This window comes from Trichosurus vulpecula, chromosome 8, assembly GCF_011100635.1.
Source record: "Trichosurus vulpecula isolate mTriVul1 chromosome 8, mTriVul1.pri, whole genome shotgun sequence".
Lineage (NCBI taxonomy): Eukaryota > Metazoa > Chordata > Mammalia > Diprotodontia > Phalangeridae > Trichosurus > Trichosurus vulpecula.
In genome coordinates, this window is record NC_050580.1 from 203,625,128 (window position 1) to 203,650,543 (window position 25,416).

The 25,416-nt window shown below is 39.0% G+C and overlaps 3 protein-coding genes across 3 annotated transcripts in view; 1 reads left to right on the forward strand and 2 right to left on the reverse strand.

Moving 5' to 3' along the window:
- Positions 1-4,183, reverse strand: part of LIN52 (lin-52 DREAM MuvB core complex component) — a 115,054-nt gene extending 110,871 nt beyond the window's left edge. Inside the window, exon 1 of the mRNA XM_036734312.1 lies at positions 4,125-4,183. Coding sequence (XP_036590207.1) covers positions 4,125-4,155 — 31 coding nt within the window. The 5' untranslated portion in view covers positions 4,156-4,183. The remainder of the gene's footprint in view (positions 1-4,124) is intronic.
- A 243-nt stretch (positions 4,184-4,426) lies between these two features.
- On the forward strand, positions 4,427-24,985 carry ALDH6A1 (aldehyde dehydrogenase 6 family member A1). The gene is made up of 12 exons (XM_036734306.1): positions 4,427-4,835; positions 6,867-6,926; positions 8,970-9,044; positions 9,183-9,344; positions 9,656-9,734; positions 10,159-10,461; positions 11,206-11,327; positions 14,976-15,165; positions 15,379-15,560; positions 19,365-19,544; positions 19,795-19,893; positions 23,154-24,985. The coding sequence occupies exons 1-12, from the start codon at positions 4,764-4,766 to the stop codon at positions 23,256-23,258; spliced, it is 1,629 nt and encodes a 542-aa protein (XP_036590201.1). The 5' UTR covers positions 4,427-4,763; the 3' UTR covers positions 23,259-24,985.
- The window catches only part of BBOF1 (basal body orientation factor 1), a 74,381-nt gene continuing 73,667 nt past the window's right edge, over positions 24,703-25,416 (reverse strand). The window contains exon 11 of the mRNA XM_036734314.1: positions 24,703-25,320. Coding sequence (XP_036590209.1) covers positions 25,206-25,320 — 115 coding nt within the window. The 3' untranslated portion in view covers positions 24,703-25,205. The remainder of the gene's footprint in view (positions 25,321-25,416) is intronic.

Consider the following 25,416-nt stretch of genomic DNA (forward strand, 5'->3'; position numbering starts at 1 on the left):
CAAAGTGGATATTCACCAAGTCAGAAATGGCTAAACAAATTATGATACATGTAATGGACAATTAGTGTCCTTTGAAGACAAACAGAAAAAATCCAGAAGCATGGAAAGACACACTAGGACCAATGCGAAGTAAAAAAAAGTCCAACCAAGAAAACAATCTATGCAAAAACTACAACAATGGAAAGAGAAAGACCAAAATAAAACAAAACAAAAGGAATGGGGCACAGAGTACAAGGACCAAGCTTGGCCTCAGAGAAAACCTTCACTGTAGAGGTAAGGGACAGATGTGTGACAGGTGTGACAGATACTATAACAGGTATGCTGTTAATGCTTTTTTTTCCCTCTTTTCATTCTTTGTTAACATTTGTTAGAAGAGATGGCTCTCTGGGTAGAGAAAGTGAGGAAGAATGTATTCAGAAATAAACAATATTTAAAATACGGCAAGTGTTTTTTTTTTAAACCAAGGCAGAGAGATCTTAAGTATAAGGCTGAGTTAAGTGCATGAAATTATTAATTTGAATGACTTTTTAAATCAAGACTAGAAGTTCAGTGAACATAGAGAGATGTTTTCCACTTTTTGATTAAGCAATACAGGGATCTGACAAAAAATACTGGGAGAAACAAAATCTAAGAAGATAATTTTGGAAAATTCAAGTTCTACGAGTGAGTGTAAAACTTATGTAGCAGTATACAAACAGTTTTAACAGCAAGATACTCAGGATTGTCAGTTTAAGTTACTTATATTTTTACCACTGGAGACAACAACTGCACTACAGAATTAAGAACATCAACATTTACAGCAGAAACTTCAGAAAGACTAAGATAAAGATTTCAATCCAATATTAAATGAGGTTAAAAAAGGGATAATAAGGATTTGAGCAAAAATCAAAGTAAATAATGGATTCCCAAATCTAAGTATTTAACCATTATATCTTCCCTGAGCTTCCATCCCATATGTGTGCCTACTCAACATCACCACCTGGATATACTACAGGCATCTCAATCCCAATATGTCCAAAACAGAACTCATGATCTTTTCACCTAAACCCAACCTTCCTCCCAATTTCCAGATTTCTTTTCAGAATACCACCACTCTTCTAGTCACCCAGAGTCATCCTCAACTGCAACCTCAGAGATATCCTCAATTCTTCATATTCAGTTACATTCAATCAGTTGTTAATTCTTGTGGATCCTACCTCCTTAACCTATCTCCTAGCACAGCAGATAGTGTGCCAGGCATAGAGTCAGGAAGACTCATCTCCCTGAGTTTAAATCTTAAATCTGGCTTCAAACACTTCCTAGCTGTGTGACAAGGGGCAAGCCATTTACCCCTGTTTGCCTCAGTTTAATGAATTGGAGAAGGAAACAGCAAAGTATTATCTCAGCCAAAAAACCACAAATAGGGTCACAAAGAGTCAGACGCGACTGAAGGACAATAAAAACCTCTCTCATACCCATCCCCTCTTTTTCTTCACATCCTAACTACCCCAGTCCAAGCCCTTATCATCATTTGCCTGGACCAATTTGTCTCCCTATTGCCTATTTCTCTCCTCTCCAATCAATCTTCCATAACGCTGACAAATTTATATTCCTAAGACACTGGTCTAACTATGTCATGCCACTGCTATAAAAGTACAGTGGCTCCCAATTTGCCTTTAGGATAAAGATCAAACACCTCTGTTCAGCATCCTACAACCTAGCTCCAGCTGACTTGGCCTACTTGCTATTCCTCATAAAGGGTATTTTATCTCCTGCTTCTGTACTTCTGCCTAGTCTATCCCCTTATGCCTAATATTTTCTTTCTTCACCTCTGTCTCTGGGAATCCCTAACCCTCTTCAAGACTTCAAGAGGCCAGGGAAACACAATTAGTGATTATACCTGTGAATGTGAATGGGATGAATTCATCCTCAAAACAGAAGCAGAGAGCAGGATGGGTTAGAAATATGAATCCAATAATATGTTGTTTATAAAAGACATTTAAAAGAGAAAGACACACAGAGTTAAAATGAGGGGCTTGAGTAGAATCTATTATGCTTCATATAAAAAAAACCTAGGATTAGCAAACACAATCTCAAAGTAAAAGCAAAAACAGACCTAATTAAAAGATATAATCAGGGAAACTGCATTTTGCTAAAAGGTATTATAGAAAATGAAGTAATATCAAAAGTTTTTACAGCAAGTTTCTCTGCTAAAGGCCTCATTTCTCAACCATGTGGGGAACTGAGCTAAATTTACAAAAATAAGAGCCATTCGGCCAAGTAGTTATCAGAATTAGAAATCAAAGCTGTCAAGTCACATGAAAAAAGTCCTAGATCACTATTCATTAGAGAAATGCAAATTAAAAGAACTCTGAGGTACCATTTTATATCTATCAGATTGGCTAACATGACAGAAAAGGAAAATGACAATGGCTGGAGGGAATGTAGAAAATTAGGGACAGTAACACACTGTTGGAGTATTTGTGAACTGCTCCAACTATTCTGGAGAACAATTTGCAACTATACACCCAAAAGACTATAAAACTGTGCATATTCTTTGACCCAGTACTACCACTACTAAGTCTGTAACCCAAAGAGATCAAAGATAAAGTCGGAAGACCTATAGGTACAAAAATATTTATAGCAGCTTTTTTTGTGTGGCAGCAAAGAATTGAAAATTGAAGAAATGCCCATAAATTGGGGAATGATTGAATAAGTTGTGGTATATGATTATAATGGAATGCTACTCTGCTATAAGAAATGACCAGCAGGATGGTTTCAGAAAAACCTGTGAAGACCTATATGAACTGATACAGAATGAAGTGAACAGAATCGGGAGATCATTGTACACAGTAATAGCAAAACTTTAATAATGATCAACCGCAGAAGACTTAATTCAGGGGTGGGGAACCTGTGGCCTTGAGGCAACTCTTATTTGCTACTCTGATCCAGACAACCTGAAGGCCTTGTGATGAAACATGCTATCCACCTCCAGAACCGATTAACTCTGAGTGCAAACTGAAGTACGTATTTTTTCCATTTTATTTTTCTTGGGTTTGGGCGATATGGCTAATACGGAAACGTCTTGCGAAATCTCACATGGATAATGGATGTCATATTGCTTAGGGAGCGAGCACTGGAGGAAGGAAAGAATTTAGAACTCAAAAAATATTTTGAAAAGAATGCTAAAAATAATTTAAAAAAAAAAGACTTCAAGAAGCCTTTCCTAATTCTCCCAGTTAACTCTCTCCCCTCGTAACCCGTGTATATTTATTTTGTATATATCCCGTGTTTATCTGTATGTTGCTTATGATAATGTATCCAGAGAAAGATTCCAGAATTCCAAGATATTCCTATGACCTACTAAAAAGAACTTCCCCTCCACCCTGTTCACAGGATCATTGCTATAAAGTTGTAAGGGACCTTGGAGATTAATCCTCGCCGAGGAAGAAGTTTTTGATTGTACTAAAAATGTGGGGGTGGGGGTAGAAGAGCAACAACAAAACAAGTTCTTATAAAAGCAATTCCCGTTCTCGTAGAGATGGAGCCCAGGGTCTCCACAGCTTCTCCTTCCACCAGTGAAATTAATGAACTGCTGGTGCCAAGGCAACCGAATCCAACTTAAGGAAGACTTTCAGTGGCGTCATTTTCTTCTATAAGTTAGCAACAGCTGGTTCTTAAATCATGTTAGGGCTGGAAGAAGAAAAGAATCCTGCCGGCGGGAGCCTCCTTTCCCCGCCCCCTCCACGCTCCACGCTCCACCCCACCCCCTCCGTCAAGCTTCTCTCCTTCCCATCCCCGGCACACCAGCATCATCCTCCCCAAGCCGAGGAGGACCATTCCGAGAATCCAAAAGGACGGACCTCCTCCGCCTCTTCGCCCCCGTCTCTCTTTCCCCATGAGTGTCTCCGTGGTCTGGCCCCCATTCCCCCGGCACCGCGGCTACTCCCTCCTCACCACCGCAAAGCCACCGCGGCGGGGGGCCGGAGAGCTGCAAGCAGGGAAGGAGTCGAGATAGCGAGGAAGAGGATGGACGAGAGTTGGCACTGAAGGTGGGAAAGGAAGCCCTAGATTGTAAGGAAAGGAGGTTCCCGGGAGAGGAGAGAAAAAAGCTGGGAAACCGTAAGCTCTTAGCCGGCTCCTACCGTCTGTGGGAGACGCCATCTTCCGACCCATGTCACGTGATACAGCTAACCGTCGGCGGGAAAGTGAGAGACAAGCCCCGCCCCTAGGACCTATCCAGTCCCCGCCCCATCTCCCCTGCCCCAATCAGTGAAGCCGATTGCCTAGCACCGCCCCATACCTTCCCCTCCCACGGGTTTCCTCCTCCACCCCCTTAGCCACACCCCCTGACTTAAGCCTACGGAGGCCAAAACAGCTTGTCCTTGTTTACGTTCCTCCTCCCCCCAGGAGGCGGGGCCAAGCTCTCGCCCGGTAGCCAATCCGCGCTCCCCGTGAGGGGGCGTCTTCTTTCCGTGCTCTTCTTGCTGGAGAACCGAAAACAAGGGGGCGTCTTCCCACCCTCGACCAATCGAAGTAGCGCTGAGGGACGGGAGGCTGGCGGGGCGGGGAACGGGGGCGCGGAACGAATTCTCCATTTGGGGCATATAGGATACTTTCCCAGATGATCTTCGGCGGGGGGGAAGAGGGAGGGGGAGGAAGGCCACGCTGAATGATTGGCCGTAACTAAGGGCCTCCTCCTCCTCGCCAATGGAAAGACGAGGGAGGAGGGGTCAGGCGGCGGTTGGGCTGGCAAAGAGATCCGGTGACTGAGACAGACTGCGATGGCCATGGCTGTGGTGACGGCGGCGGCGGCGGCGGCGGCGGCGGCGGGCTTACGAGCCCGGATGCTTCGGGTGAGAAAAAGGGGGAAACTTCGAGCGCCTGGAAAGATCCTGCTCGAATCGACTCCTCCGCCCCGTCCAGGCCGAGGAGATTTCCCAGCCCAGGGCCTGCGTCCCCGGGATCCAGTCCCGCCACCCCCTGACTCCCAGCCCAGGCCTTTGTCCCAGCTTTGTCACCCCCTTCCCGAGCTGAGCGACCCCCGGCCTGATCCCTGCCTATGGCCAGCCAACCTCTGGCGTACGAAACCTGATTTTTTTTTTTAACCCTGGCCTTGAACTTTTCTACCCGGGCTCGGCTGGTCCCCTGTTGACGCTCTTACCCGTCGCCCTGCCCTCTCTCCGCCCACTGCACTGCCCCTGTTACTCGCCTCTCAGCATAGAACCTGGGTTCCACCTGCGGGCGGCCCTGGAGAAATACTTTGTTAACCACATTTAAGTATTGGTTTCTTTTGTAATCCTGTGTATTTTATTGTATGCATTTTAAAAACATTCTTATGAGGAGTCTGTAGGCTGTATAAGACTGACCCTGAAACCAAAAACAGCTGCTGTGCAAAGTGCGCCTGCAGCTGAAGGAGAGCCCCTCACCTTCATCGCCCTGCCTTCCTCCACCCAGGTTGCCCTCTGCACTCTGGAGTTCTTGGTGGGGAAGGAGGTGGGGTGGGGAAAGAGAAGATGACTTGAGGGAACTTTGACTCTTCTAGATTTTAGCAACCAAAGAGAGCTCCTTCCTAATCTCATTTGGGGGGAGGGGGAGCGGTGCGAATAATGCTGGAGTCTGTGTTTTTGGGACAAGTCTGCCAGAAACATTTTATTAATTTAACATTCTGAATCCAAGCATCTCTAGCTTAAAGAAATGTCCAAAATAGACAAAGTTCTGCCATGCCTTTAAACATATCCCAATTCAGTTGAAGGATTTTTTTTTCCCTTTTTGTCATTTCCGAATGTAAACCAACCCTTCCAGCTAAATAAGCACTTCCTTGGTACAAAGAAAGACAATTAAGCAAAACTAACCAACACAATGACAAATTTAGTCAGATGGTACATTTTCTTCTTTTTTTGTCTCATAGGTTTCTTCCAAGATAACTTTACCTGGGTTATGTCATAATCTGCCCAGCTTTTCCCTCTATCAATCACAAATTTCAAGATGAAGTGGGTGATTCTCATAATTTCTAATTTGGCACCAAATCCTCCTTAATGGTCAAGATTGGATCCAGAATAGCATTTCCTTTCACTTCCTTCCATTTTTGAAAAATGAAATTATCTTTAAGGCAAGTCATTTTCTTAACAATTAGATTCAGAAAAACTGATGAGAACAAAGTAAGCAAACAAGGTGAATTGTAAACACAATAACCTCAGTAATGAGGTTCTACCAGGCATAGTTAAGTGAAAGGAAGTGAAAATATTTTTAAAAGCATCAATAAAAGTTTTTTTTTTTAATTTACCACCTGCTTTGCTTTTAGCTGACTTCTTTAGGATATGTCTAGACGAAGATAGTAACATAGTTAACATCTATATAACTCTAAAAGATCTGTCAATATCTTTACATATTTAGTCTCATTTGATAAGTGAAGTCTTCTATTACTACTATACCTTCATGCCATGTTTATGATCTCTTTCCCAAGTTTATCATCTATATCCTTCCACCTGAATATGTTCCCATCACAATGTTTTTTTTTTTAAATCCATTGATCTTCACCCAAATGTTCACCATTATTCCCCCTTGTCTCACTTATGGATTCCCTAACACAAATGTATACTCTTAATGTATAGCGCTTTCACAATTGCCTTTTAGTTAATATGTTCCTTCTGAATAAGGCATACCCGTCTGTTCCCGTATTCTAATCTTGAATATTGTGCTAAGTCTCAGTTATACTTATGACCTTAAATCTATCACTGCATTAAGAGCACTAGTTCCTCTGTTATACTTGATACTTTATGTGGTATTTGGCTTTGTGGATATAACTGGTCTGTTTTCTCCCCCTATTGAATTTCTACTCCAAAAATGATAGAATCTCTTTCTTTCTTTCTTTTTTGGTCTCATAGGTTTCTTCTAAGATAAACCCTACCTGGTACCCAGCATCCTTTTTTTCTTCATCTTCAGTGGTAAGTTCATGCTGGCATAAAGGCCAGTTTATGGTAGCTGATCTCTCTGATCCTTAGGAAAAGGGATTTCTTTTTCCTATGGTGTACTGTCTCTTAAAAGCTTTACCTGGATCTATACAAAAATATTTATAGCAGCTCCCTTTGTGGTGGCAAAGAATTGAAAATTGCAGGGATGTCCATCAATTGGGGAATGGCTGAACAAGTTGTAGTATGTGATTGTAATATACTGTTGTTCTATAAGAAATGACGAGCAGGATGATTTCAGAAAAATCTGGAAAGTCTTACACAAACTGATACAGAATGAAGTAAGCAGAATCAGGAGAACACTGTACATAGTAACAGCAATACTATAGATGAACAACTGAGCGGGTTGGGTTTTTTTGAGGGGGGGTACTGTTTTCTTTCACAACGTGACTAATATGGAAACGTTTTGCACAAATGCACATGTATGACCTATATCAGATTGCTTATCCTCTCAAGGACAAGGAAGGGAAGAAAGAGAATTTAGAACTCAAAATTTTTAAAAATGAATGTTAAAAATTGTTTTTTCATGTAAAAAGTAAAATACTACTCAAAAAAAATTTAAGCAGTATACTCCCAGTAGTATTTTGATTAACTTACAGAGCCTTGTCAGAGCCTGAGTACAAAATATAATTTCAAAGCATCTACCATTTCTGTCAGTTCATCAGAGGATTCCAAAGAACCTCTTGAATTAATACTTTTCTTATTTTATGGTGAGTATTACTGCCTGTCCCACAAGAGACTGGGGCTTGATTCTCTGACCAGGAGTATTCACAAGACTTTGTTTAAATCCATTCTCCAGATACTGTATAGCTATGTGACTTTGGGCAAGTCACTTAAGTTTTCTGTGCCTCAGTTTTTTCATATGTAAAATGAGTGGGCTAGATTAGATAAGACTCTTGACTCCTTTTAGCACTAAATATGATTCCATGATCCAATGATTTTTGTGTTCACTACAAAGATCTATCATATTCCTAACAATTTTTAGGAAAAGAGATTATATAGTATGTCAACCTAAGCCATTTCCAGTCTTAACAACTTAACGGGAATTGGTTAGTCTAAACTTTTCTCCCTACAATTGTGTCACTTTGAGCCTTATCAATTTTGATAGAACAATAATAATTTCAGAATATTCCAAGAGTTTTGAATTGTTACTGTTTGTCTAAGAGTCTGAGTTACCATTACTGGCTCCTTCAGTTCCTTCCCTTTCACTCCTTTCCCCATTTCCTTTTTGTGTCATTCCTTGCTTTACCACTATTGTTTTCAACTTGATAATACTAAAATTTTTTGAAGGAATATTCTAGGATTTATCATTATTCTGGCATATCATTTCTCATGTGTTTGTTCTTACAAGCAATATTGCAGGGGAGACAGAAAATATTTTACTTATCCAGTATCTAGGCGTCCTAAACATCTCATCCAGGATGATACAAAAAGTCAGCTGAACCAAGGCTTCATGATAACTAATGCCCTTTGCCAAAAGACTAATCTTTTGATTATTTTTGAGCTTCCTGTGGATGTATGTTTACTTTTACTGTTATTAGATTCTGCTGTGTATTAATGATTAATAATTCCACTGTCACAATAAGAACTGACATTTATATTGTGCTTTATGATTTACAAAGTGTTTCAGATGTCTTATTTTGCCCTCTCAGCAGCTATGTGAGGAAAATAATGACAGTATTTTACAGATAATATCTGAACCTGAGGCTTCCATAAGTAACTTGTCCAAGGTCATATATTAAGTGATAGTAATGGGACTCAGACTTGGGTGCCAAAGTTCAAATCTTCTTTTCATTATATCACTTCAGAATAAAGATATACCAGCTCTTAATGAGTTCACATAACATATACCAAACATTGATGGTATACCATTTCTTGTGATAAAATAATTTTAGCTTTTTCTCACTGGTAAACTGTATAGAGAACAGAAGTTTCTGGAATCATTTAGAATTCCTCACATTGTGGAAAAGACAGGGGGAATCCCAACTAAAATAATTGTTTTTATTTGTTCTTTTTCAGCCAAGAGTCAAACTTTTCATAGATGGGAAATTTGTTGAATCTAAAAGTGACGAGTGGATCGACATTCACAACCCAGTAAGAAAAGCTGCTTTGGAAGCCACGTTGACCAACTGCGAAAATTTTGAGAATATGTTGGGGAAATGTCATGAGACTATGTCAGGGGATAAAAAGTGACACAAAGGTAAAGTATGATATGCCATTCTATCTCATTAGGCTACCAATGAGTTGATTGGCCGAGTTCCCAAAGCCACAGAGGCTGAAATGAACGCAGCTGTGGAGGCCTGCAAACGTACTTTTCCCTCATGGTCCGAGACATCTGTACTGAGCCGCCAGCAGGTCCTGCTGCGGTATCAGCAGCTCATCAAGGAAAACTTGGTGAGAAAACCTAGATAATATATTTTCCCTGCTAATAAGACTTAGAGGACTCCCCATTTATCCTTGGTACTATCACATAGATAACATCCTTAAATTCCATGACTCCTTCTTTTGGTACCTACTCTGAAATCTATAGCACAGACACAAACCTAAAGTTTACTGTATTTGTTAGCTATATTTGCTATAAAGGTTTTCCCCAGTGGTATTTACCTAATTACTCATTTTCCTTGGCTATGTGGGGAATATACAGGGGAGGTGAGGTGGGAAAGGGTTTCTTCTCTTGCTTTGGTTTCATTTTGTTTTCTTTTTAGAAAGAAATTGCTAAGCTAATCACTTTGGAGCAAGGGAAGACCCTGGCTGATGCTGAGGGAGATGTGTTCCGTGGCCTTCGTAAGCTGACAGTCCCTCATAAGAATTTCAGGAGCTTCTGGGAGGGAGGGAGGAAGAGGATACTGAGAATGATCAGTTTCTTCACTATAGAATCAACGTTTGAAAATTTTCCTGGCCACTCACGAATATTGAGAGATACTGCATCTCACTGATATATGAAATTCATTTATTTCCAAAAGTTCATTGTTTATTTAACACTGGTGTTCCAGATCAGTCTGTTTCCCCTTTAGAGGATATCATTTTGTATGATCCCTTCACATAGACTGAGATACACTAAGGAGCAAGCAGTTCTCCACCACTGATAGGAGTCAGTGTTCTTTGGCCACGCCAATCAGACCAGGAAGAAGAGTTTAGCAAAGGCCCGTGCTGGAGAGGTGATGGCTTTGAATCTGAAAATGGTCTGATTTGTCCCTCTTTGTTGCAGAGGTAGTTGAACATGCCTGTAGTGTGACATCCCTCTTGCTGGGAGAGATCATGCCTTCCATTACCAAAGACATGGACATTTTCTCCTACCGTCTGCCTTTGGGTGTATGTGCAGGCATTGCTCCATTCAATTTTCCTGCCATGATTCCTCTCTGGATGTTCCCCATGGCCATGGTATGTGGAAACACCTACTTGCTGAAACCATCTGAGCGAGTACCTGGAGCAGCTATGTTTCTCGCCAAGTTGCTGCAAGACTCTGGTGCCCCAGAAGGGACGTTAAACATCATCCATGGGCAGCGTGAAGGTAAAGGTCTCTACAAAGGGATCTCAGTCTTGCTACCAATAGGGGAATGAAAAATTGGTATTAAGGTGATTGAAGTTTGAGATAAAGGCCTAAAGAATAACAGGGGAAAATGTTGTTAGCATAATCTCCAGTGTTTGAGGACGATGTTGCCGTGTATGTGTGTGTTAGTATGGCTGAAAAGATTGATAGATGATGACCAGCACTGTACACAGTGAAACTAGAAGTACTGGTTAAGGGCCAAAGAACCTGTTAAAAAGATATTTCCTTATTACTGAAAATGTTTTAAGAAAAAAGGTATATAGCTCACAAGTTATAGACTTAGGAAAAATTAAGATACTTATGTGTAATGGTGAAGTACAGTTGGCTTGTGTACAGTGTTATCTAAAACCTCTAATGCATAGGAGCATTAGATAAAATAAAATACCCTAAAAGATAAAAATGCCAAGAAAATGGAGTAATCGAAGGTGTTTGGAGGTAGGCAAGAGTACAAGAAGCAAGTTAAAGGTAGAAATTTCAAAGTCAGGGTGAGAGCAAAACAGAAGAAAAATAGAAATTGAGTCTTGAAATTAAAAAATTAGAAAAGAATGAGAATCAAGTTAGAAATGGGAATCTGGAAAGGAAAGGCTAAAGTAGGAACAGATTAAACTTGTGGCAATGGGGATGTGGACAGCCAAGACGTTTGCTAGGTTGAGAAGACAGAATCTATTAGGTCTTTTGTTATAATAACTTATTTTCTCCTTAAAGCTGTGAATTTTATTTGTGATCATCCGGATATAAAAGCAATCAGCTTTGTGGGCTCCAACCAGGCTGGAGAGTACATCTTCGAGAGAGGGTCAAGAAATGGCAAGAGAGTTCAAGCAAATATGGTGAACTTCCTTTTCCCTTTCTCCCCAGATCCCATCAGCTTTAAAAATAAGAACCAAGACTTCGATAGAAAGCCCACTCATCGTGCATTAATACTGTAGTTTCTTAATGAAAACTTCACCCTCTGCCCTGAAACTTGCTAGTAAGGAGTAGGGGGTACATGCCTCCTCATCTATATATAGACTTTTGGTGGCATCAACAGTGAGTGTTCTGGTTTGGATCCTTCCCCCCCCCCCCGCCATCCCCTTCTTCCTGCCTTTCGCCTATCTTTCCAGCCCTATTCCTGGCCATTTTTCCAGTGTTTATTTGAGAGACAAGTTCTTGCCCCAGGTTCAGGAGTCAGGTTACTTAAAGTACTATGTCCTCTTTGGAAAGTGGCGTGCATGCAATGAAGTATAAATGTGTTATGTTTTATTGCACAGCTTGTATGAACTGACTTTTCATTCTGACCATGTAAGTCTCAGTGTCTACCTCCACTTCCTCCAAACAACTTTGCCAAGATTATTTATAACAATATACCTGCTTGCAGTAGTCTTGGGAATAGCCACATTTGGAAACCCCATTTGTTTTGGCCAGTTTAACTGAAGCTATTCTCAGTTTTGTTCAACAAGATTATCAAGTATCTCGTGTCCAGAATTACGGAAATTTTTCAGTTTTGGAGTATGATAGAGCTATATATAATTAGAAAGAAATGTGGGTATCCCAAAAATCTTAGTGCAGTTTTAAGCTTGTTAAAGCTTAGACTTTTCAGGATGTCCTGATTTATAGAATGATTTAGATCAGAGAGAGACTGGAGGTAGGGAGACTTTTTAGGAAGATATTGCATTAGCTTAAGTGAAAGGAAGTCAGGGCCTAAACTATCGTGGTGGTAGAGAAATTTCACTTTGGGAAAAAAAAACTGCTGGAAGGTAGTACAAAAAAATGGACTTCTAGCTGGATACCAGCCTAGAAAACTTTGTCCTCTAAACAAGGCAACATGGTATGTTGAATAGACAGCCTCAGAGTCAGTAAAACCTAAGTTCCAGTTCTTCCTTTGACACATATTCAACTGTATACCCTAGGTGAGTCACTTAACCTCTCAGTTCTCTTAAGATTATAAGTTGTAAAGCAGGTGCCATCCTGCATTGGTACAGAGAGTTTTCTCACCAGGAATTTACTATAGTAATGAAATCAGGTCTGGTTAAAAAAAAATAGTCCCATCCCCCCACCCAAAAATGAATAAATAAAGAACGAACGAACAATCCCCACAGTGGCTGTTACAAACATTCTCTTCCCTCAAGATCCCTTTCTCCCCTTTGTCTCAGAAGATGTCACCTCCTACTTGATGTAAAAAAATCTCTACTAGAGGTCATCCATCATGTCTCTTCCCATCTTCTGTACTTCAGAATTCCATTTCATCATCCCAAGTTCTTTTCCTTTGCTTTCATCTCTTATGAAAAGATGTGGTTCTTCTCCTTTCTAAGGCCAACTCTTCCTCTACTTATGCTCTTAAATTTTTTTTTTGGAGGGGGGATGGCAGGGCAATTGGGGTTAAGTGACTTGCCTAAGGCCTTACAGCTAGTAAGTGTGTCAAATGTCTGAGGCCAAATTTGAACTCAGGTCCTCCTGACTCCAGGGCTACTCCTTGCGCCACCTAACTGCTCCACTACTTACGCTCTTTATCCTATCTTCTGTCTTTGGGAGCTTATCCCCTGAATCATTTTCTCTCTCATCTGCAGTCTGTCACTCTTTTCCAGCTGCCCACAAACCTTTATCCTTTAAAAAAAACGTTATTTGGCCCCACAGTCCCCTCAAACTGTCATCCTGTAGTTTTCCCTTTCACTGCCAAACTCCTGCCTGCCTCCACTTCCTCCACCTTCACTTCTTCACTACTCAGTCCCTTGCTGTATATCTGCTAACCCCACTTACTTGACTGAAACTGCCCTAAGGTAGCCAATGATCTGTTGAAAATGAGTATGAAATATGATGCCTGTTTCTTACCTGTCACTCTTGACATCTCTTCCACTTTTCACACTGTTAACCACCTCTTCTGTTCTGATAATCTCTTCTCCCAAGGCTTTGGTGACACCATGTTTTTCAGGTTCTTCTTTCTATCAGCCTGTTGTACTGTATTCTTTGCTGGATAATCATCATAACCGTGGGTATATCCCCCAAACTTTTATACAGAATCCTCTTCTTTTCTCTAAAGCCTTGCTTTTGGTGATCTCTTCAGATTCCACTAGCTCAATTATCTCTATGCAAGTGATTCCTAAATTTTTATTTCCAACCCTAATTACTTTCCTGAATTCTACATCCCTGCGTACTTGCTGGACTTCTCATCATACATATCCCATAGGTATCTCAAACTCAACATGTCCAAAATACCCTTCCTGCAACTTTCCCAATTTCAGGTTCAAAACCTAGAAGTCATTCTTTACCCTTAACCTCCCTTACTCTTCCATAGCCAATCAGTTACCAGATTTTGTTGATTCTCCTTCTACAATATATTTCCACTCACATTCCCTAGTTAAGGTCCTCATCCCCTTTTGTCTGGACTATTGAGTATTCCAAAAGGTCTCTCTCTGTTTTTTATTGTCTGCTCTCCAATCCATCCTCCACATGGCTGACAAAAAAATGTCACTAAAATACAGCTCGGATCCTATCATTCCCTATTCAGCCATATTCAGTGGCTCCCTTTTGCTTCAAGAATAAAATATGAACTTCTCAGCATGTCATTTAAAGCTCTCCACAATCTGGCACCAGCCTACCTTTCCACATACTTTATGTATTCTGCATGTGAGCCAAACAATCCTATTTTGTTTCCTAAAACTTAACATTTCCTCTTCTACCTGGTTGCCATTATATAAGCTATCCCCTATGCATGAAATGTATGCCTCAATCATGATTTTTAGAGCCTTTGTCTTCCTTCAAGGCTCATCTCGGGTCCTATTTCCTACATGAAACCTTTCGTCTCTAGTACATTTTCCTTCAAATTATTTTATATTGACTTGTCTGTTTGCATGTTGTATCTGCTAGTAGATTGTAAGCATCTCCAGAGAAGGGTTGTTGTGTCTTCACAGTGTTTAGCTCAGTAGTAGGTATGATGCTTAATAATGCTTGTGGAATGGAATGGAATGAAATTGTCCTACTGCCTTCATGAGAGGCCAAGTGATGTAGGCGAGCTAGGGTCACATCCCATTTGGTATGCTGAACTCTGGGACCATGACAAGCTACATAAACCTCTCACAGCCTTTTTATCTGTAAACCTGAGGATAACATTTGTGGTTTCTGTCTTAACTGGTTTATTTTGTGTACAGCGCTTCACACGCGTCACAGCACCAAACAGACAGGAGTTATTATGGGTTTTCACACAGATGTTACCAAGGTTTTAATGATATCAAAAATGAGATGATATAGTTGATCTCCCACGACTGAGTGTGCTTTTCCAGGCCTCCCCCCCACTATATTTGCTTGAAATAGGGATGAGATCTGAGATCCTATGTCCCCCTAATTTAATTACCACTCTTTGCTGGTTTCCATTTCCTAATTTAAGATCTAAATATGGCTTTATTGTTCCTTTTGACTATCACTTTATGAAGTGTCAGTTTCCATTAAGTCAACCATTTTGACACCCTCAGGAAGAATGTGGTTTGCTTTCTTTGTTTCCTTAGGGAGCAAAGAACCATGGGGTGGTCATGCCAGATGCCAATAAGGAAAACACCCTGAACCAACTGGTAGGAGCAGCTTTTGGAGCCGCAGGGCAACGCTGCATGGCCCTGTCCACAGCCATCTTGGTAGGGGAAGCAAAGAATTGGCTGCCAGAACTTGTGGAGCGTGCCAAAAAGCTTCGGGTTAATGCTGGTAACTATTTGTGATCATCTTTGGAGTCAACGTCCAAGGCAGTGGCTGTGGATTAGAGAATGTTTGGCTCAGTGACTTAGACCATGCCTGTTAAAGATTAAACCATTCTCTTTCCATCATGCCTCTGGTTCTAGTTTAATCTTTTGCTACTGTCATGATTTCTGTGTTATCCTCATAGTAAAACTCTTAAATGATTCAAATGTTGTTTTTCAGGGGACCAGGCTGGAGCTGATTTGGGCCCTCTAATCTCCCCACAGGCCAAAGAACGAGTTTGTCATCTCATTGAGAGTGGAACAAAGGAGGGAGCCTCGATTCTTCTAGATGGAAGAAAAATTAAAATTAAAGGCTACGAAAATGGCAACTTTGTTGGACCAACCATCATCTCAAAGGTCAAGGTAACTAAGCAGAGATAATCATCTTAACCATCTAATAAAATTTTGCTGAGTTACAGATGCACAGAATTTAAATCTTAGAAGTGGATTTAGGATCATATACAATATATTGAAACTTAAAACCCCTCTAGGACAGTCTATATAATCCCAGGATCTCCAGCCCAACAACACCTGGCTGCTTACAACCATGTAGGCTCTATTTAACCTTTTGTCCCTTTGTTTAGACAAAATGGGATTAGCAGAGTCATAAACCAACAAAAAAGATGCATTAGTAATGGTGCTTGAGTGCTGTGAAACCACTGACTAGTCCAGCCTTTAGCTTTACATTTATTATTAACAAGTGAACAACAAAAATCAAAAATAGTGATAAGGCAGTTTTATGGTTGGTGGGTTGGGTCATACTCAAGTATTAAGCACCACTCTCCCATGTGCTAGGTACTGAGGATACCATTACAAAGAATGACACAATCCCTGCTCACAACAAGCTTACATTCTATTCTAATAGGGGAGACAACAAGTACATATAAATATATGTACAGCATAAATATAAAGTCAGTGAATACACATACATGTATATACATAAAATAGTTAAATACAAGGTAGTTTGAGAGGGCACTAGCAGTGGGGGGGTGGGGTCAGGATGTCGTACCGAAGGTAGTGCTGAGCTGCATCTTAAAGGAAGGGATTCTGTGGGGCAGAGGTAAAGAAGGAGTGAAGGGGGACGAGCAGTGCAAAGTTATGGGTGGATATAGGAGAGGAGGGTGACCTGAGTGAGGAACAGAGAGAAGGCCAGTTTGGCTGGATCACAGTGTCAGGAGGGAGAGTAATGTCCATTAAGGATAGAAAAGTAGTGTGGTGCCAGGTTGTGTATAGAGCTTTAAAAGCTAAACAGCTTTGGGGGTTGGGGTTTTTTCCTAGAAGAAATAGGAAGCCATTCCTTTGGTTGAGTAGGGGAGTCACAAGGTCAGATCTGTACTTAAAATTACTTAGGCAGTTATGTCGATGAATTGGGAGTGGGGAAAGGGAATTCATATAGGAGGTAATTGAAATATTCTAGTCTAAAGGTGATGTGGCTGAACTAAAGTGAAGAATACTGAGCAAGGTTAATTTTTAAATTTTTTTTATTTTTTTGTTACATTTTAAGTTCCTAACTGCCTTCCTCCCTCCCTACCCCACACTAAAGAAGGCCGCCATCTCTCTCTCTCTCTCTCTCTCTCTCTCTCTCTCTCTCTCTCACTCTCACACACACACACACACACACACACACACACACACACAATTTATCAGTTCTTTCTCTAGAGATGGATAGCATCTTCCTTCATAGGTTCTTTGTAGATCATTCGAGTGTTTATAATACTCAGAATAACTTAGTTGTTCACAGTTACTCTTCAAACACTATTACTGTTAGGTATCCAACATTCCCTTGGTTCTGCTCATTTCATTCTTCATTATCTCATGTAAGTCTTAATAGCACAGTTTAATAGCATAGTAGTATTCCATCACAATCATACACCACTACTTATTCAACTATTGCCCAGTTGATGGGCATTCCCTCAATTTCTGGTTCTTTGCCACCACCAAGAGAGCTGCTGTAAATATTTGAGAGCATATAGGTTCTCTTCCTTTTTTTCTGATCACCTTGGGAAACAGACCTAATAGTAGTATTGCTGGGCCAAAAGGTATACAAACTCTTTGGGCATAATATAAATTGCTTTCCAAAATGGCTGTATCATTTCACAGTTCTACCAACAGTGTATTAGTTTCCCAATTTTTCCACATCCCCTCCAACACTTGTCACTTTCCCCTTCTATCATTTTAGCCAGTCTGATAGGTATGAGATATCTCAAAGTTGTTTTAATTTGCATTTCTCTAATCAGTAATAATTTAGAGCATTTTTTCATACAACTATATATAGCTTTGATTTCTTTATCAAAAACCTCCCTGTTCATATCCTTTGACCAATTTTTTGATCAATTGGAGGATGACTCATTCTTATAAATTTGACAAAGTTCTCTATGTATTTGACATATGAAACCTTTATCCAAGAAACTCTATAAAATTTTCCCCTAGTTTTCTGCTTTTCTTCTAATCTTGACAACATTGGTTTTTGTACAAAAACTTGTACAAAATCTCTTGTTTATTAATAAATTCTTCTCCTATCCATAAGTGATATGTTCCATGTTCTTCTGATTTTCTTATAATATCTCCCTTTATATCTAGGTCATGTATCCATTTTAACTGTACCTTGGTAAATGGTATAAGATATTGGTCAGCACCAAAGGTTCCCAAACTTATTTGGCCTATCACCCCCTTTTCAAAAAAAAAATTATTCGGCATCCCCCTGGAAATCTACTTTCTTTAACCCTTTGATGGTTTTTTCTGAAATTTGCATCATTTAAAAAATATATAAAATGTTTTTAAAATGATGCATCTTAAATTTAATTATTGTAAATTTGTGGATTTTTTCCTGCACTGAAATTTTGATGACACAATATTGTGTCACGTTAACCACTTAGTATCATATCGTCAGCAAGTCATTACATGCACATATTCCTGCTGATTCATGCTGGACTTCCTGACAATGCGTGACACACTCACCTGCCAACACTTACCTGTTAAGACCTATCGGCAGACTTGACCACTGATCGGTTATAACTTGCATTTTGTGTTTTTATTTGGAAAATAATGTAATCACTATGATTTTAACTCTTAACAGATGAAACATGTACAAATGGATTTTCAAAATTTTCTTGTTTTCTTTATGCTTCTACCACCCCCTTATTTTTATTCAACACCCCCCAGTTGCACCTGAGGCTACTACCTCGATCATTCCAGCACTCCCCAGGGGGCAGTACTCCTCCCTTTGGGAACCTATGGACAGTGTAGGCTCTACACCCAATATCTGTCAGACTGCTTTCTAGTTTTCCCAACAGTTTTTTTTATTTTTTTTTTTTAATTTTTAACCAAATAATGAATTCTTAACCCAAAAGCTTAAATCTTTACTTATCAAACCCAAGGTTACTATAATCACTTACTACCGTGTACTGTTAATGTTTCTGACTTTATTTTTATAAAAACTGTTTTATAATTATGTTCGTGTAGTTCCTGAGTTTGTCTATCATACTCTATACTAATCTCTAAGATATTCCAAGTATATCATTGTATTTTTTGTAAAAAGAGATAGTTTTATTACCTCAATGCCCAATTCTGTTTCCTTCAGTTTCTTTTTCTTCTCTCATTGCTATTGCTAGCATTTCTAATACAATATTGAATGATATTGGTAATAATGGGCATCCTTGTTTGACTCCTGAGCTTACTGGGAAGGTTTCTAGCTTATCCCCATTGCAAATAGTGCTTGTTGATGGTTTTAAGAGCTTCTTATTGTTTTAAGGAAAAATCCATTTATAACCATGCTTTCAAGTGTTTTTATTAGGAATGAGTGTTGTTTTTTGTCAAAAGCTTTTTCTGCATCTTTTGATATAATCATATGATTTCTGTTCCTTTTGTTACTGATATAATCTATTATGTTAATAGTTTTCCTTATGTTAAGCCATTCCTTTATTCCTGGTATAAATCAAGTAATATAATTTTTGACAAGTTGTCTGGGCTAAAATAGGCAAAGATCATATTAGTTCAGATGCATGAGAAAAAGTGGTAAATGAGAATTGTGAATGATGAGCATTTTATACAGTGTTCACTGGGGAAGAATTATTGATGTGAGGGCAGTATGTGAAAAGGAATTATAGTATGATAGTAAAGTATGCAGTATCCCATATCATTCTTTTTCCAATTCATTTGTCTTATCAGCCAAATATGACCTGTTACAAAGAGGAGATTTTTGGTCCAGTTCTAGTGGTTATGGAGGCAGACAGTTTGGATGAAGCCATCAAGCTGGTAAATGACAATCCATATGGAAATGGAACTGCCATCTTTACTACCAATGGAGCTGTTGCTCGAAAATACTCTCACTTGGTGGATGTGGGGCAGGTTTGTGAAATATATTTTAGATGGGTCTCATAAACAGTTTTTGTTTTCTATCCAAGATTTGGCAGCCAACAAAGGGAACAGTCAGTGGAACCTACTTAAAAGAGTGGGATATGCCACTTTAGTCCTACATCTGATCTTCTCTCTTCCATCATGAAATAGGGATTCATTGTGGGTTTCACAGTTTTCACTAGATAGAAATTTTAGTTGCTGTATTTCCTGGCTTAATGATTAACCATTTGCTCTATGTTAGGTGGGTGTGAATGTCCCTATTCCAGTGCCTTTGCCAATGTTCTCATTTACGGGCTCCCGCTCTTCCTTCAGAGGAGAAACCAATTTTTATGGCAAACAGGTAAATAACTTAAGTATTACAAATGGTTGCTATATTTTTGCTTGATGAACCTCCTCTTGGATATATGGAAGAGGAAGAATGACATACTTGTCAGGCTACTGCAAAGAGATTTTCTACCAACAGTTGATGTGAAGTAAGGTTAAGTTCAAAGTTACTACCTGTGAGTCCCCTAGAAAGAACTTAAATGTAGTTAGCATGGATTTTGCCATGGCAAGCTATGTGACTTTCCCTGTACTTGGGTGTGACCCAAGAGATAAGAATCATAGTCTGATAATCTCCTGTGTGTCATTAGGCATAATTAGTATAATTTTATGGAAAAAGCACTGACAGCCTAGAGTTTAGACTGTAGCACAGATTAAACTAAAGTAAAAGGTCAGAACCTCTGTTTTCAGTTTCCTCTTCTATAAAATGAAGAACCTCCCACCTGCTTGATAGGAATGTTCTTAAAATGAAATTAATAATTACATGATAGTACCTTGAAAATGAAAATCCTACATTAATGTTAGGTTGTATTTATAGTTTTTTTATTACTGCTACGACTTCTAGGCCTTAGTAACTTAATCCTTTCTAAAGAGAGGTACCATTCTGTAAATTCATTCTTAAATTGCACATTCTTTGCTGGTTTCCATTTCTGTAGCAAATAGAATCATTACTTTGTAGTGATTATGTTTCCCCTTTGACAAGCCAAATGTAATTCTGAAATGAAAACCCAGTTTTTTCGCTTGATGTTGTATTGGCTTTTGGTTAAGTACCTCTGAGAAGTCAGTCTTGGTTATTTAAGGAATGTTTATTGCTTTAATACAGGGCTGTCCAACCTTAGGTTTTTATTGAAACAATAGACAATATATTTTGATTTGTCATTTTAGTGAGAGCTCTGCAGCAGTTCGACTTCATTTAATAAAGCATTTATGTAAATTTCTATGCTTGTAAGTAGGCTGCATAAATCACATTGCGCCTGCATTTTGGACAGCCCTGTTTTAATATATCATGCAGATCTAATTGATTCTTTTTTCCTGCCTTGTTGCACTGCTCATTCATAGGCTACAGGCAGGAGAAATATGTTACTAAAACATTACTTTAAAGGAGCTGTGAGTTCAGCATTATTGGGCACTTGCTCTACCAACAGACATCAAAATCCCTCTGTACTTTAGGAGATGATTTCTGTAGCCAGTGTCACCTGGTGTTTCTGTTCATTAGCAGCTTTAGAAACACTTTAAGAGATGGGAGATTTGAAACCATAATCTAAAGGTTTGGGAATCATGTGTGATTTTCAGTTATACTTGCCATCTTCCCCTCTAGTTCATGCTTAAATTTGACTGCTAAAGAAACTTCACAGTATGGGTTGACTTCCCAAGTTAAGAGTTATAATCAAGCAAAGATCATTATTGCTTAGGGATCAGTTTTTTTGAGGAAAAAAGGATTCTGATTTTTATCTTTGTCATCTTTAAGCAGATTGGGTATAGTTGCTTATAAAAGATAACACTTTAAATGTAGCAATAGAATGCGTATATTTTCTTTTTTTTTTTTTTTTTGGAGGGGGAAGGCAGAGCAATTGGGGTTAAGTGACTTGCCCAAGGTCACATAGCTAGTAAGTGTGTCAAGTGTCTGAGGCTGGATTTGAACTCGGGTCCTCCTGAATCCAGGGCCAGTGCTCTACTTCACTGCGCCACCTAGCTGCCCCAGAATGCATATGTTTTCAAGCCAGTAGTGCTCATTTGAATCCATCCCTTTAAGAGAATCTAATACGGTGGAGGGAGCCCTGGATTTAGAGACAGAGGATCTGAATTTGAATCCCAATTCTGCCGCTTGCTACCTGTGTGATATTGTTGAAGTTATATAATCTCTCTAGACCTTGGTTTCCTCATCTATGAAATGGAAGGGCTAAGACTAGAGTCTCACTAAGGTCCCTTCTAGTTCTGATCCCATATGTTGATTTGATTCAGATACTAGCAAAACCATATTGCAAATCAATAAACCTTAGCAATATATGAAAAACTTTGTCCAGAAGAGTAAATATTCTGCCACAAGTACCACAGATAGACATATTAAACATCTGGATTGCATGCTTCTATACCTATACTACTTCCCTTGTTAATAATAAAGAAAAATGAGGCTAGAAAGACAAGGCAGGATTTTAAAATCATATTGGTTATTACCCTAAGGAAATTGTTACTCTTATGTTGTATGGAAACTGCAGGTGTATTCATCTTATTTCTATAGTTTCAAAAAGTATAGTTTTATACCTTATATAGAATAACGTTTAATTAGCTCAAATTTAAATTTTCTTAGATTAGTGGCTCAGGTTTTACCAAATCATATTAGAAGGGGATTTATCAAGGTACAATTCATTTTTAATATCTAAGAATCTCAGGCAGGACTGAAGCCAGTTCTTGCATGGTTCTAGGTCCAGCACTCTATAGCAGGCTGCTTGTTACTTCAGATGGAAGTTGGATAGAGTACATTCCAGAAAGGGGCCCAGATTATATAATTTTATCTCCTAAATGGATTCAATATAGTATTATAATGAATTATAGATTATATTCCATTAGACACACATTACCGTAAGTTTCACCTGAAGCATGATGAGGAACAATTTTGTGGTACTTTAACAGATAAACACTAACTGGCTTTTTTGCAGGGGTGAAGGGGGGACAAGTTAGAGGGGAAAAAAGTTCATTTGGCTTGGTTAGAGTTATCATCCATCAGCTATTTTATTTTCAATTAAGAAAAATTTCATTTATGCAAATGTTAACAAAGTTGCTGCTTACTCTTATAGTTTAAATTGAGGGCTCCAACTTTATCAAAAAAGATATTCCCTTGGTCATTCACTGAGAAATGGCTGAAAAGAGTGTTCAGATTATACCACTTTGGCAAGCATATGTGGATAGACTGATTAACAATTTTAGATCTCATTTTCCAGGTTATCAGGGCCTTAAAACAATTAAGGTTCAGAGGATTTTGTTTTGTTTTTTCGTGAAAATTAGGGGCTGGTCTCATAACATTTGATAGGAGATTTATCAGGGGTATCTTAAGGTTGCTTAAAATAGGTTCTTTTTAAGGGTGTTGGACTCATGACCCAAGTATTCAAAAGTGCTCTTGGGTTTCGATGGCCAGTGATATTCTTTACAATTATTCTGGCTGTTCTACACAAATATTTCACAATTTTGCAGCATCTAGTACAATGAGTTTTAATTATAGATGTTACTTAATTCATGGGAACCACTTGAACGGATGCTAATTTTTTCTCTTGTTCCTTTTAGGGCATCCAATTCTATACACAGCTAAAGACCATTACTTCTCAATGGAAAGAAGAAGACTCCATGCTAACTGCGCCTGCTGTAGTGATGCCAACTATGGGACATTAAAAAGAACTTTTAGTAGACTTTTTCTATCCTGAATAACTGCTCTCTCTACTTAACCATGTCTCCCATAGATCTTTCCAACTGTGCTTAGATAGTTCACACACAATGCACTGGGAATGGAGTACTCTGGCCACATGGCCCTTGGGCCTCCTTTTCCTATATTGTGCTTTTGTTACTACACCTGGTGGCCAAAATGTCAATCTAGGGTTTTTAGTTGCTTAGTACTTCCATTTGTGAAGTAACTATTTTAACTGTGAAATTCGTATATAAAGGGAGAACCCGGGGCGGGGAGGAGAATGGAGCCAGGGAGACATTAGTGTCTCCAAAGAAGACTTCCAACAATTGGTAGAAAAAGTCTTAAAACACAAAATAAGACTGGATGTTATCTATTTTTTGCTCCCCAAAATATAACCTTCCATAACAGTATTAGTGATTCACTGACCATGTTTTATTTTCATGGTTCAGTCTTCTTCTACTTCAAACTGCCACTGCTAAGAGTACTTTTCCCCCAGAGTACTCTAGAAAAATAACATTTTTGTTCAACTATTGTGTTTAGAAGAGTGACCACAAACACACAGCACTATTTCAGCAAACTATTCCAAGAGTTTTATCAGTCTTAGAAATAGAGAGATCTTCCTATTGTGAAATGGGGAAGGTTTTGTCATCATATTTCTTGATTTCTTATAGGGATGAATTCTGTCATGCATATGCTCTTATGTTCTCTCTGCATTTTTCAGTTAGCTCATTTGATTAGAGGGAAATTCCTTTAAAGAAATCTCTTGGCATAAGAGAAATTTCAATTCTTTTCATGACACAAAGATACTATAAAGCCTGGACTGCATTATTAGGACAGCAATGTGACTGGTATGCCTTGTTTCAAGTGACCTTATGCCTCACTTTCCTTCATTTTAGTGTTAGCTAAGCTACATTGGTCAAAATGGAACTAAAAGATGAAGATGTTGACTTTGAGTAGGTAATCTCTTTTTTGCTGATGCCAAATGTCTTATATATACTTTCAATGTGGTATATATCATCAGCCAGTGAACAAGTTTCAGGGCCCAAAAGAGCAAGCTCTAGTACTCATCCCATATGAGACTTTGAATTGATAGGAGCTGGATCACTTATAGGATAACCAGATTTAAAGCAAATCAAGGGACCTTAAAGATGATCTAGTCTAACCCTCTCATTTTAAAGATAAGAAACTTATTTCTCTGTTACTCCAATTAAACTGTCTTGACGAAAATCATTGGGGTAAATTAAAGATTGGCAGATACTGTAAAATGCCAAGTATCATGTATATAGTAGGCTTATTGCTGACTTAACCAAATAGAACATCAGACCAAATGAGATCACTTTAAATCATCTAGAGCCTTAATTTTAAAAAACACATATGGCACAATAGGAACATCTCTTCTGAAGTGCTATCTTTTAATCAGGGTAATGAAGATCTATATTTGGAAAGGTGGACTGCCACTTGTTTTATCCTCTTATAAAATTGTGTGGTTTGATTGGCAATGTGCATAAATCTAGGTGTGTATATGTTTCATTCCAACAGCTCATAGGCCGGGTAATAATAGAAGGTTATACTGTATAAATTTCATGTGAAATTAAATAAAAAGTCACAGGGACTCTTGAGATTGCACTAACTCAACCAATTGTAGTTTATATTTACTACCACATAAGGATGTGTGCATTTGTGTCTTTTAAAATAAACAGCCAAGCCAAAACTACATGTCACACCAAGGGAGGTATAATTTATCTTATGTAAACAGTGTTCCTTTTTTAGTGTGGCCATACCTTAAAAAAATTTCCCTGCTCCCATAAATGAGCTATTATTTCTCAGCATAGGTTCATAAGAGCTCCCTGTCCAGAAAAAGAAGAAATGTATGTGAGTGCCTCCACCAGGAAAGGTTAAAAGGATATGAAATTGATCAGATTACAGACACCTTATTATGATACACTATGATCTGGTCCTTTTTGAATATCAGGAAGGACAAGGCCACTAGATTTTGTGAGCGGAACTTGCTGGGTGATGAAGGTCTGATCCTGGACATTGCAGTCATCCCTGAAATAAAGTTAAACTCAAGTCAGCAAACACAGCAGAATTTAGTTCAAATACGAACACAGTTGAATATTTCACTATTTTCTTCATCCAATCCAG

Coding starts and splice junctions, on each gene's coding strand:
- ALDH6A1 (XM_036734306.1), top strand. CDS start 4,764: ATGGCCATGGCTGTGGTGACGGCGGCGGCGGCGGCGGCGGCGGCGGCG. Junction 10,462..11,205: donor CATCCATGGGCAGCGTGAAG/GTAAAGGTCTCT, acceptor TTCTCCTTAAAG/CTGTGAATTTTATTTGTGAT. Junction 19,894..23,153: donor CCAATTTTTATGGCAAACAG/GTAAATAACTTA, acceptor TGTTCCTTTTAG/GGCATCCAATTCTATACACA.